Raw genomic sequence first — 13,154 nt, forward strand, 5'->3', positions numbered from 1 at the left:
GGGACTTTCTCCCTTGTCCAGTGTCCCTTGTGGCAGTGTTGTCTGACTGCAGCAGAGGGACCCACACCTTCCCCATGTCCATGGGCAGCCTCTTACACATCAACTGTTTATTGCTCTGTTCTTGCAAAATCTCAACCTGTAACTTCCATGTGCTTAACCCAGGCTTGGGAAAACTCTGCTGTGTTTGAGGCGTGATGTTTCACCACTCTTTCCCACCCCTGCTCTCTCAGGTGGGACACCCAGCCAGGCTGACTGATGGCTCACTGATGGCTGACTCCCTTGCTTGGCAGCACAATTGCTCATTTGTCAAATAACTGAGTCACACAGAGCACTGGGCACCAGGCAGTGACAGCCACACAGCTCTCAGCCTGCAATACACTCCAGCATGGGGGTGCCTGGATTCACCTCCACCAACTGTCCCCACCATGGCCTTGGCCATGGAAGAGTCAGTCCTGCCATGCATTCCCACCCCTCCTCTAGTGGTAGCCCTGGGCTGTGAAGAAATCCCTTTCTGGTGCAGAGAGAATTTTGGGCCACACCGAAGAGAAAGGAGCAGAGACCTTGGGCAAGGGGAAAAGCAAGGCTTCAAACTGTACAGTGACAGCAGGAAACAAACCCCTCTTCTTCTCTCTCCTTTAAAAGTTTGTGCTTGTTTGTCTGCTGTTAAGCTGAAAACTCACCCAATGCCCCCAGTAACTACCTGCACTGAGCCCGTGTATCTCTGAATTCACGTGGCAGTCTTGCCATCCTCTTCATCATAATATTTGTGTATATCATAAGTCAAACTGTAGCTTGTCCTTAAAATGCTCTGACATAAAGAGGCTCATCTTGCAGGAGACAGGGATGCTGCAAATGTCCATCCCACCCAGCACAATGACAGGAGGGAAGTACCTGAGGAGCCCCCAGTGAGTCTGGTGTAGCTGGTGTGCTCTTGCTTGGGTCTTTGAATGGACTCAAGGGGACAGGGGACCTGACCATGGTCCCATGCCTGCTCCATTCATCTCTGAGCACCATTTGGGAGCTTGTTCAGGAGTGAAGGTCAGTGAAGTCACAGTGTTGTCATAGCAGAGCCTCCAATGGTTGTGCCTGAGAAATTTGACTTGGAATTAAAACGAAGCTGGTTGCATCCTACCTATTTTTTATCTGCCAGGCTGTTCCTCCTACACAGCAACATCTCTCATATTCATTCAGAGGCAGCCTTAAGCCAGGGCTGCATTTAGGCCCAGCTATTGTTTCTTTCTTTGCTAGAATGGCCTAGAAACCCCCCATGCATTGGATGTCCCCATAGGATGGGTAGAAAATGCTGTAATGCTCATATGAATGCCAGGGAAATATACAGAGAAGTAAGTTTGTCCAAGCTGTGTCAGGTACTGTGATAGTGCTGGGTTTAGGGACATTTTCAGACAGTCTGAGTCTTATGAATCTGAAAGTTAGGTACAAATCAGGTTTTTTTCTACTATAGGTGTGTTTGGGTTTATACGACAGAGCAGTTGATTAGGACAGCAGGGTTCTGATGTCCCTGCCATCCATTTTCTGTACAGCATTATAATTTCACCTCCATTTAACAACAGGTTCATGTCTGGGGTAACTGACTCAGCTGCTTGGCAGACTCATTGGGGCAGTCAAGCCTGCAGACAGTTTTATTTTCACTGAGGTTTGCAGCACAGAGATTTGTAGACCAAATCCTTATAAGTGGTCACCAGGGAATACTGTTGGGATCTCTGACCCCAGCTGTGCCAGTGCTGCTGGAACAATTGCAGCTCTGGCATCTGGGGCTATTACAAGGCTTCAGTATCTGGATCCTTCGTACCCCTGTTCCTACAAGAGACAGGATGAGAGCTGTGCTATTGCCAAGGCTTCAGAAATCTGGTTGGAAGAACCAGAGCCCAGCAGAGCAGATGAAAATTCATAGAATCAGGAGAACACATTAGAGTTAAAAGACAATTAAGGTTTTGCAGAAAAAGCCGTAATGAACCTTCCTCTGCTTCTCTGAGCTTGGCTTTTTTTGTCTTACAAAGAGTATTTTGAAAGTGTGTGCTGCTTTCCTGTCTTTCCATCCAAGTGTCTAAATTTGAGGATGTATCCTTATCTCTGTATGACAAGCAATAGTGAATGGGAAACTATTTTGTTCTGTCATTTACTTCTCATTTGGCCCCATCACATCCTATCTTTTGGCACTATGTATTTTCTTAGTGTTATGGGCATATATCTGTGCTGCGTGTGAGAGAGTGGGTGTCTGAATTGTGTTTGCAAAGGCCCTTGATAAGAAGCTTTAACAAGTAAAATTATCAGAGAGGCAGAAGCGGGCTGGTCCTGGTAGATCCGAGCACTGGCAGGCAGCAAATCATCTGTCTGCAGAGACATTAAGTGCTGAATAGGTCAGAATTGCCAGGTTTTTAGTATTTACCTAGGAGGGAAACTACTGCTCATTTCAAGGAGCTAATGTTCCTTGCAGATTTAGCTTGAACACCAGAGGGAACATAAAAGCAACAGCTGTGCAGTAGTTTCAAGGATAGTGTTTTCCTCCTCAAGCACAGTGCAGTTCTATCCAATTCTCCTCATTAATCACTTTCTTTCATTTTTGTTTTTCAGCCAAAGCTTTTGGCCAAGGAGCTGCTTGACTTGGTGGCATCTCATTTCAACCTGAAGGAGAAGGAGTACTTTGGAATTGCATTCACAGATGAAACGTAAGTGTGAGAAATCACAGACTTAAGAGGCAGCTCTTGGTTACAGAAAATATTGCTGTAGAAATACTGTGTACACCAAGGTCTAGGAAGGCATGGACCAAATTACCACTGAATTTGAGGTTTTGTCTCAGGACAGGCCATATCTGCCCCCAGATTAAATTACAAGAATAAAATTTGCACCAGAGAAACATTAAAGGTCTGCCAGAGGCTATGATTAGTCCCAGACTGTGACCCCTCAGTGCTACTGCACCACCCTGTTACATTTTTCCAGCTGTTTTCTCTCAGGAGTTACACCATCCTTGGCATATGGACTGTGTCTTGTATGGACACCTTGGTTGGCAATAGGTTTTTTCTTTGTGTGTTATTCAGGAAGAGACTTCCCACACCGAAATAATTTTAAAAAACCGAGATTTTCAAGCCAACACTGTGTCCCCAGAAGAGCTGAGTCAGCGGTCTTGCTGTCACGAGCCAGTTCCTCTCTCCTGCTGAAGTGGCAGGGAAATGTAAATTATCTGCTGGAATAATGATTCAGGATCGGGTAATCAGAGGCTGCAGGATAATTGCACAAACATATCCGCATTCAGCTCAGCAGCAATCACCCCTCTAAAGTCAATTCCTTTGGCAAGCACCTGCCTTGGGCAGCCTGAGGCCATCTCAGGACACAGCTTCAAGGATGGAGGAATGCTCAGCAACAGGCATGTGCAGAAGCCAGGACCTGAATCAGAGGAGATCCCAGAATCCATCCCAGCTCACTGAAATGAGTAGCTCAGCCCTGTAGATCTCCAACCCAGCACAAATTAATGAGACTAATCCTCCAAGGAGAAACAGTAGGAGGCACTTGCCTTTTACAAAGCAGGAGTAGGAAATTGCTCCTACCACTGTGTTTATTCTTGGAGAGAGCAAGTTACTCAGTGGGTGCTGCCTGAGGAAAGCCATGCAGGGAAGCCACAGCACCCTAGGAGACAAAAATGTTCCCTTAAGAGTCCCAAGAGCACAGGTGAGACACAGGGCACCTCTCAAACTGTAACCAGAGAGCAGCTGAGCAAGTCCCAGCTCTCAGTTCAGCTGAGTGGGCACAGGGCTCCCCTGGGAGAGCAAGGGAAGCTAATGAGGAGGTGTCAGCAATTAGAGACATCCAGCCTCCCCTGGAGCTTCCAGGAATAACTGGGTGAGCACCGATCTGGGTTAGCAAAGGGAGCAAGTGTGAGAGCTGGCAGAGCTTGATGCTACATAGCAGATGCAGATGGATATGGATGTGCATGGTCCAGGCAGGATTCAAAGGGTGAGGTGGTGGCATCCACTCACTTGGTCACCTTCAGACCTGTAGATGGAGCAGGATGCTTTCCAGGAGATGCTCAGCCAGCCCAGATGAAAGATTTGGGGACAACCTCACTAAATCAAGGAAGTGCAGCCCAGAAACAAGCATTAAGTCCTAGCTGGTCTGAAGCCCTTCTGCTGTCCCATAGTGACTCTGACATTTGCACTGAAGCTTCTTCAGTGCTGTGAAAATAACCCTGACAAAAATATTTCCTTTTCAGTTGTGAAATGCTTTGAAGAGAGTTGGCACAACCAGCAATTGTTTTATTTGACTGAACACAGCCAAAGAATATACCTGGGGCCTTGGGCAGAGTCTTGGAAATAGATGTCCCCAAGCCAGCTTCAGAAAATAAACTGGACTGTGTATACCACAGATCTTAACCTGCAATGTGAAATGGAAGTTTGAAAAATCCTCTTTCTTCAAAACATAGTAAAAACAATCTCTTAATGTTCGTTTGCAGGGCACATAACCCAAACCTTTACCTAATACAGACCAGGAATGTAAAAAAAACCCCTTTAATTCTGTGACACAAGCCCTCGGGGATTTCTTCACTCTCCACTGAGTTTCCATGTGCTTTACTTGAAGGGGACTCATAACCAGCTGAAACAGAACAAGCCTGGTTCATAAATGTAGTCTGAGGTTGGCTAAATGGCAAGTTTAGAAAGAAGAAAAGCCACTAAAGTATTAAATCAATTCTTCTATTTAAAAGTAAAAGCTCTATGAGAGTAATTTATTTAGAAATTATTTAGACTGGGGATTTCCATTCATTAGTGTGCTCTATCATGACAACCTTAGAAGAAAATCAATAGGAACAACCTTTGCGTTGGCAACTTAATAGTTTCTTGTGATAATACAGGGTCATTACTCCCTTCAGCGTGACTAAAATTAGATTGTCAGACTGTTATGGAGGGGAGAACAACGCCTCCTATTTTAGTGATCATAGGAGCCTTTATAGTGTGAGCCATTAACTGCAGGAGAGCACAGGTCAAAAGGGTGTCCCTGTACAGCACCAAGGGCCAAGCTTCACAGGAAGCCAGAAGAGCAATATCCTGCTTGATTAAAAGTGAAAAGGGATGGGGGAAGAGCTTGGGTTTTGGTTCAGCTGGTTATGAATCTCCACTAACCACCCTTTCCCTTTGGATCAGCTCCTCCAGAGTTCACTAAGAGCAAGGGGCCAGGATTAACCTTCTGTCCACTGCAGACTCCCCATCTGGGCAGGGTTTCCACATCCCTCACTTGTCCTTAGGTCTGAGTCACCTGCTCCATTGAGAGGTTCCAACTTTTACATCCCACAGCTCCCCACAGAGCAGGATAGCACCCTTCCCTGGAATACCCTCTCATCCCTGAGAGCTGGGGGGAAGCCTATTTCCACCCTCCAGCCATGTGGCAGAGCCAGGTGTCCCACATCTGGTTGAACAGCTGGTCCAGCTGAGGGCACAGCTCAGAGAATAATGTCCTGCTCTGGCACTAGACCAGTCCCTTTATCACCAAGTCCACTGTGTTGCAAAATTTGTATAGTTAAACTCTTATGAGCTTCTCAGCCTCTTCAAAAGTAATTGAGAAAATCTGTGAGCTTAAAGGGTTTTTTGTTTCTGTTGCAATTGATGGAAATATAAATAGTTTCTATGGGTTATATTATGTGAATTGTTTTTTCTCAATGTCCATTTAATTCAGAATGAGTCTGACACTGAAAGAGTGTGAGCTGGTTTATTGGCCCAAATACCTTCATAACACAAATCAATGTGGATCCACTTTTCAGAAAACTGGACATTAAGCAGTAAAACTGTATAAACAGAACCACCTGGAGGCAAAGTGCTCATTGATGTGCCACTCTTTACTTATAAAGAAAACAGAACTACAGCACACAATCAACAAAATGGACCCTGGGCACCAAAATCCATACTCAGCCTGTAAACTAAATGGACCCAGGTTTTTTCCTTAAAGTGATTACGTGGTTGTTATTGACACACCAGTTTAACTGCCAACATGAGTACAAACAGCAGAGGAAAATTATCTGGCTTGCAGTATTCAACCTCCCTATAGGCCCCCCAAAACTGCAGCATTATTTCTGAATACACTGATAGAAATATCTGAATGAACAAATCGATGGCGATAGTGAAACAAAAGCTACTTTGTGTCTCTAAATTGAACCGTGAAGGAAATCCAGCTAGACATGGGCATGTATGAATGGGATCCCAGTGAAAGCTGCCTAAATTGGTCCATGAAAACTGTCAGGATTACTACATGCCTAGGGTTATATTCCCATACTTTTCCCTGTCTTACATGGGATTGTGCTCCATGAATAGTTCTGGTGACAACAGGAAGACAGATTCCAGAGCAAAGCGTTCTGTGGTGCAGTGGCATGGGAGTTTGGTTCCCTGATAGTCCACACTCACAGGCAGATACCAGGGACTGCTCACTGCTGCTGTTCTCTACGTGCCATGCTTCAGAACAAGGAGTTGGGTGACAACCTGCAGTGCAGAAGCCCTCAGCGATGAAAGGTTGTAAGTAGTAATTGAGTACAGTGAGCAGTTAGCTCCTGGCAGGGATTTAAGTGACCTTCCTCCTCTGAAGGAGCTTTGGATTTAAGCTCCATGCAGATGAGACTAATGAAACTCTTCAACCTAAAACCTCGGTGGCAATTAAATGTGTTATCCAGTGTGGAAGATCAGACAATCCAGTACTCAGAACTGTGTATGTGATCAACATAAATGTGGAACTGGTATGCATATATATATATATATATATATATATATATATATATATAAGTATGGTTATACCAACCAGTTTCTCCTGCTAAAATGCAATGAGAATGAAAACAGCAAGTCTTTTCAAAATAAGAAATACCTTGAAGTGATTTTTTGTTCTGTGCACCATGGCTTCTCAACCCTTCCTTGTGCACATTAGGCATACCCAGACATTGCTGTTGAATAAACATAAGGGTAGACAGTAAGTCCATTGTCAACAGCTCGCCCTCAGTGGGATCTGGTGTGTAACACCATCAGCTGCTGGTGGCTGCTGCATTGGTGATACAAATGCAACTGGACAGGTTCAGCACAGGATGTCAGGTTTAGTGGGGCTTTTCCTTGCTCTGACAGCATTTTGTACCATGGCCTACATGGTAAATGCTCAGGTTGTACTTGGGCTAGGAATGGGTGAGCATGGCTAGTTTCAATCCCACGTGTAACTGGAGCCTTCACAGCTAATTTCAGCCTTCCTGAGGCCTGTTAAAAGCAACAGAACAGCACTCCATGACCAAAAAAAAAGGTAAAATTACAGATTTCAAGAAGGGGGATACAGCAGGAAAGCTAGACACCTCTAATTTTTTAGGCTGAGAATCTTTCCATGGGGATTATTTTTGACAGTCTGGAGTATCTGCCTTTAAAAGCCAAACCTTGTTAAAGTACACATCTGTGCTGAACAACAGGGAATGGTGCATGGATCTCACACTAGCATGCCAGCAGCAGAAATGATGGAAGGAAAACCTGCATTTTGCTGCATGCCAGCTATGCATCCTCCCCAGACCAGTTAGTTCCTACATCCAGATGAGTTAATGTGGCAATCCTCACCCTGATCCTGGGCTGGGCAGACTTGTCCTCTGCCCTTGTACTGCAATGGAGACATACAAGGTGACCAGTTTGGCTTGAAAATCTGCATTATATCACTCCTTTCCAGTACACACACTGCCAGCAAGTCTGTGCCCCTAATGCATGGTATAGGCTACCCTTTACATAAAGTGAAAAAAAAAAGAGAAAAAAATTATTTTAAGATTTTATCTAGAGAAAAAGCTGTCTGAAAGTTACAATATTTTGGAAGGAAACACATGGGTGTCTAGAGCAGGGGATAAAATAAGCTTTACTCTTTTTGTACACCAAAAGATGCCCAGGATGAGTCTGAAAAGTCCCTGACTCCACACATATCACTTGTACCTAGTTGAAACTTGGTACTTTTGCAAAATAGATAGAGGCTGCTTAAACTGAATGCCTGACTTCTACATGGCAAAATCTGAGGAGAGCTTCTGTCTTGACATATTGATCCTGAGTCCATGAGAGTGATGGGTGGAGCTCAGCAGGAATTTAGAGCCCCTTGGTGGAGCTCAGCAGTAATTTAGAGCCCCTTGGTCTGAAGCAGCATGCTGTGCTCAGGTGAGCACACACAATGTCCCACCAGGGTTCCAGAGCTGCCTGGCAGGAAGGTCCCTGAGCTGCCCATCCTCTTCTGCACCTCCATAAGCCAGGGCAGCAGTACAGAAACTCCCATTGAAGCCAGGTGATTCAAAGCCTCCTGATAGTGCTACTTTCCCCTTTATTTATTTTTCTGGGAAAGATGGAGTGGGGGGGCTGTAAATCCAGTTAAATTGCTACAGGGATGTCATTGCTTACTTTCTAAAAAGGCTTCTCAGTTGCCCAAAGCTCATGCACATGAGAACTCTTGTGAAAGCTGAGTGTTTTTGCTGTATATGTCCTTTGCTGTATATATAAGGCTTAGCAATGTACTCTGTATATTGTGGCAATGCTAGAAGGTAATTTTATAGATGGGGTTTTTTTTCAAAGCAGGCTGGTTTGTTCCTTTTTTTTTCATTTTCAGTGGAATGAAGAATTATTCCTGAGGATATCATGAGCTGGTGAATAGGCACTGGAATAAAGCTCAAGACATCTGAGTTCCATTTCCTGCTTTATTTGCTGCAAGATTCTCCCCCAAATTATTTCAGCTCTCTCTCCCCTTGCTTGTCTAGACAGCAGAGTACTGAAGGCAAGGGCTGCCTCTCCCTCTGGGTGAAATCTGGTCTGACTGAAATCAACAGCCAAAAGCCCACAGGATGCAACCCTAGCATCACTGAAGGCAATGGCAAAAATCTGGCCAGCTTCAGTGGGGCCTGAATGTCACCCTAGGTATTTCCACAGTGCCTAATTTAACAGGGCCTTTATCTCAGCTGGGGAGCCAGATGCCCCTGTAATACTAATGATGGTATTTATAAAGTACCTCTCATGCACACACAGCACTCTGCAATGTGGGGAACGTGACAAAGAACAGAGCTCCTGCCCAGCAAAGCTTCCAGCAGCAAGGCAGGAATGGATAAATTATAGGAGAAAATAACGACAGGTACCATCTAGGCAAAAGAAAAGCAGCATGTGGTAATTGTAGCTGGAACGCTTCATGGAGCAGCTGTTTTTCAAGAGCTCTCTGAAGAAGGAAAAAGGAGGGCTGGGCAAACCTAGAGAGGCTATTGCAGGCATGTGGGTGGTAAATAAACTGTCTGAGACTGTAGAGTCAGGTTTAGCCTCGAGTGAAATACTGCAGGCGTTGTGGAAACTCTTAACCATAAGGATTTCTAATGAAAATCTTGACAGACTTTTTAATGATACAACTGCTCCAGGGGCCTGTAATAAAAAGGTGAAGCTTATAACATTTTGGGCTGTCCTGATTGCTCAGTGCTGCCAGCTTTCACCCTGACAGATTGAACTTTAGCAGTTCGATTCCCAGACTGAAACACTGCCAGGATGGTATCGCCTCTGCTCCTCAAACATTTATTGTGTGTTTTTCAAATACCATGCAATAGTCCAGGGCAAATAGCACACATTTTGGTTCACATTTGTAACACCTCAGACCTCATTGCTGTGAGCAGTGAGAAAGCTCTTTGGTGCCAGCCTCAAAACTGTCTCTTCTCTTGCCAGGGGACACTTGAACTGGCTTCAGCTGGACCGCCGGGTGCTGGAACATGACTTCCCCAAAAAGTCAGGACCAGTTGTTTTGTACTTTTGTGTCAGGTAAGTGCCTGATGGCAAGCCTTTCCCATGGGGTACAGCTACAGACAGCCTGTTTCCTGGACGCCAGGAAGTGAGGCTGTCAGTTTCTCAGAAACACCTGTGGGCAAACAAACAAACACTTCCACAGAGGTCTCTTTTGAGCTCTTTGGTTTTGCAAACTCTTCTCACACAACTGTAAACAAGTAGTAGCCACACCAACACTCACAGCTATCCACAGGGAAATGTATGAGGGCAAGATCAGATGTTATGTATTTACACTTCTACCTGTGGGCTTTGAGCTGCAAAGTCCAAGCTGAGTAGGGTGGCAGAACAAAGCCCTTTCTGCCAGGATAACCCACCTGAGCCAGCAGCCTGCAGGGAAAACACTCACTTCCTCACTGGTGAGCCATCAGTCTCCTCTGGATTGTGTCCACAGAGTGCATTCTGTCAGAGACCAAATAATCCCTGTGCAGCTCTGTCATATTCACCTTCTGAACCCAGTGCTACAGTGAATTACCCACAAATAGCAAATGATGGCATTTTATGGCAGCCAGTTGGTTTCTACTTGGCTGGACCAGACTATAAAAGTTTTAATGAAGATTATGGCAGTTTGGGAGCTTCAAACTTCACCTGGGATTTTTACAAGGAACTGTTAGTGTTTGGAAGCTGCTGGAAGCTGGCAGTGCTTTTATGCACACAGTGCCTTTGCCTCCAAGGGAGATATTTTCTGAGAAGACAAATTTGCTCCTGCAGCTTTGAAACGCCCAGAGAGAGGCCAGGGGCTGGGATGGCATATGTACAAAATTAAGTTGAGGGTTTTGACTTACTTTTAATGGATAGCTCATGTCTAGAACAAGCCAGTACAGCGTAACTGTGTCTTTTTCTGTTAGGCTTTCCACTCCAGTGTTATATTACATCTGACATCACTCTCATTCATTCCATAGTACCCACAAAAAAATGAAGACCTACTTTTGAGTTTCTTCCCCTGAGTGAAGCTTTTTTTTTCCTCCACATAGTGATTGTCATTCATTTAACTTCCATTACAAGGCAGGCTTTTGAGGAGAAGAGACTCTTTGTTCTGTTGTGGCCCCATTATTTAGTGGTGGATAGATCTTAGGACAAATCAAGACTGCACAAAGCCCTGTGAGTCCAGAATTAGCCTGATATCTCCCAAGAGAAGAATTTAGTCCATATTTTGGGTGCTTCAAACCATAAGGGTAGATCTAGAGTAGAGCACCTTCAGCATGTGAGATCCAGATCCACCTGTGCTTAGAGATACACGAAAATCTTGATGCTCATTGAGAACACAGTCAGTCAGTTACCAGATATCTTGTCCAGGGGCCAAACTGGGGAGTCTGTGCTAAGACAGGGATCCCATGGAAAGCAGGGAAAGCCATGAGTGAGCAAGAACTAAGTGCTGGGTTTAGGAGTAGAACTGTAAAATGTGTGAAAGCCTGTGCTACTGAGCCACTCTCATATTCATTTCAAAGACCACTCAACAAGCATAAATATTGCCATCTGTATTGTTTTATGAAAGTTGGCAGCACAGTGGAGACCAGTCATTCCAATGGAATCCCAGCCAAGAGGCATCTTAGGATACAGATCCATCTAACAGCTAGTGAATGAGTGACCCCTCCTGTTCTGGAATCTCAATCCACAGGGAAAAACTCAGCATTCAGTGCCTGCATGTGTGAAAACCAGACTGACTCTGGGCTTATACTCTTGCTGATGGCAGCAATGAGTGGGTTGTCACACTGAGTTACAATTTGGATTGGAATGGGAGCCAGATGCCTCAAGAGTTAGAAACGGGCATTAACTTACTGAGCCTTTTCTGCTGCTTATTTCCCTTGTGGATGTCAATGCTGGCAGAAGTTGAAAAAGTTTCCCAGCACATAACGAGTTCCCATGTCCATCCCTAAATCTGATCTGAGCAGAAGGCAATTGAAGACACCAACTCCAGCCAGATGGCTGAAGATGGAAAGGCCCCAAAATATCTGTTACCTAGTTCTGGCTTGGGAACTAAAGCAATGGCTAAAGGAAAGTTCTAAAGAGACCCACCCATAGACAGGGGTTTATTTTCACAATCTGGAGGTGTGCAGCAGCTTGCAGAGCCATCCATAAACATACCATAAACAGAATGCTCTGTCTCCCCTGCTGCCATCAGGCAGAAAGCAGAGATAATTAGTGCTGTACTGAACCTAATCACAAATGTGTTAATTTGTAAGGAACTTCATGCCCATGACACCTACTCTGTCACAGGTAAAGGCTTGCCTGTGCTTGCAGATGCCTTTTTGCATTACCCAAGCATTGCAGCTGACAAAGCTTAGGTTGATGTTGGGAGTCCTAAATGGAGAGATACAAGTAATACAAGTAACTGGATGTGCCAGATGCTCATGACACAGAATTCTGTTTATTGCATTGGGATTTAGTAATTGTGTGGGTTTTTCCCTCTAGTTGAAGAAAATGTACAGTTCAATCACACTGCATAACTACTGAAGAGATGAAGCCTCAGGCAAGAAAAGTAAAGGGTAGTTTGTAAAGAGGAAAAGCTACAGTGAAAACATTTTCACCTTTAATGTGACCATCAAATGGTTTTTACCCTCAACATTCCTGCAGCATGCCCACCAAAGATGCCACAGATTTTAGCCTGCTCTAAAAGTACATTTAAAGGGAAGCTTGCCTTCTTAAGAAAAGGCTTCTTGAAAGAACTGTGCCGAAAATAGGAAGTTTCACAAGCTTTGCAGTGTGAAATTCTCCTCCCTTTTTTAAAATCTCTGCAGCACTGTTGAAGCTTTGTCTTTTGACACACATTTCCTTGGGGTTTGACATCGTTGAACACTGTTCTCCAGTGTCTTTCCTCTCTTCTGTTATCAAAGACCAAAAATTTCACAGCACAGTGTCAAAGGAGGGGGATTTTAGAAGGATGTTTTTAGCATTGGTTTGTAAGAATTTGCTCCTTCCATTGTTCATTTACACAGCTACTGAAGCCTCCCTGTCTTCAGGTTGTCATCTAGTGCTTCAATGAAAGCTTTCCACTGAGAACAGCATAGGAATCTAGGAAGCAATCAGAACTCTTGGGCAGCTGTGAACTGCCCCGTGGCTATTGTGCAATATTATTTTATAAGACTCTTCTAATATCTGTTTACATAGCTCTAAAGACACACATGAAAGCAAGAGGGAGTGCCATGTGTCTTGCAGGGGAGGAGGGATGTTGGGCAACAGAATGGGAGTGATATTAGTTCTCACCTCAGAATTAGCTTCCCTGGGTGGCTTCCCATAGCCCTGGTTGCTTGGTTGTTGGTGAGGCCTGCCTTAGAGAGTTTACAAGTCAGATGAGAGTCACCACTGAAGTCCAAGAGAAGCAAAGGATGGGGATGGAAAAATGAGGGTTTGCCTGATTAG

General features: G+C 44.7%; 1 protein-coding gene across 1 annotated transcript in view; it reads left to right on the top strand.

Annotated features, from left to right (window-relative positions):
• Positions 1 to 13,154, top strand: part of FRMD4A (FERM domain containing 4A) — a 218,322-nt gene that overhangs the window by 116,099 nt on the left and 89,069 nt on the right. Inside the window, exons 3-4 of the mRNA XM_058804516.1 lie at positions 2,593 to 2,687; positions 9,681 to 9,773. Coding sequence (XP_058660499.1) covers positions 2,593 to 2,687; positions 9,681 to 9,773 — 188 coding nt within the window. The remainder of the gene's footprint in view (positions 1 to 2,592; positions 2,688 to 9,680; positions 9,774 to 13,154) is intronic.

This window comes from Ammospiza caudacuta, chromosome 5 (assembly GCF_027887145.1).
Source record: "Ammospiza caudacuta isolate bAmmCau1 chromosome 5, bAmmCau1.pri, whole genome shotgun sequence".
Taxonomy (NCBI): Eukaryota; Metazoa; Chordata; class Aves; order Passeriformes; family Passerellidae; genus Ammospiza; species Ammospiza caudacuta.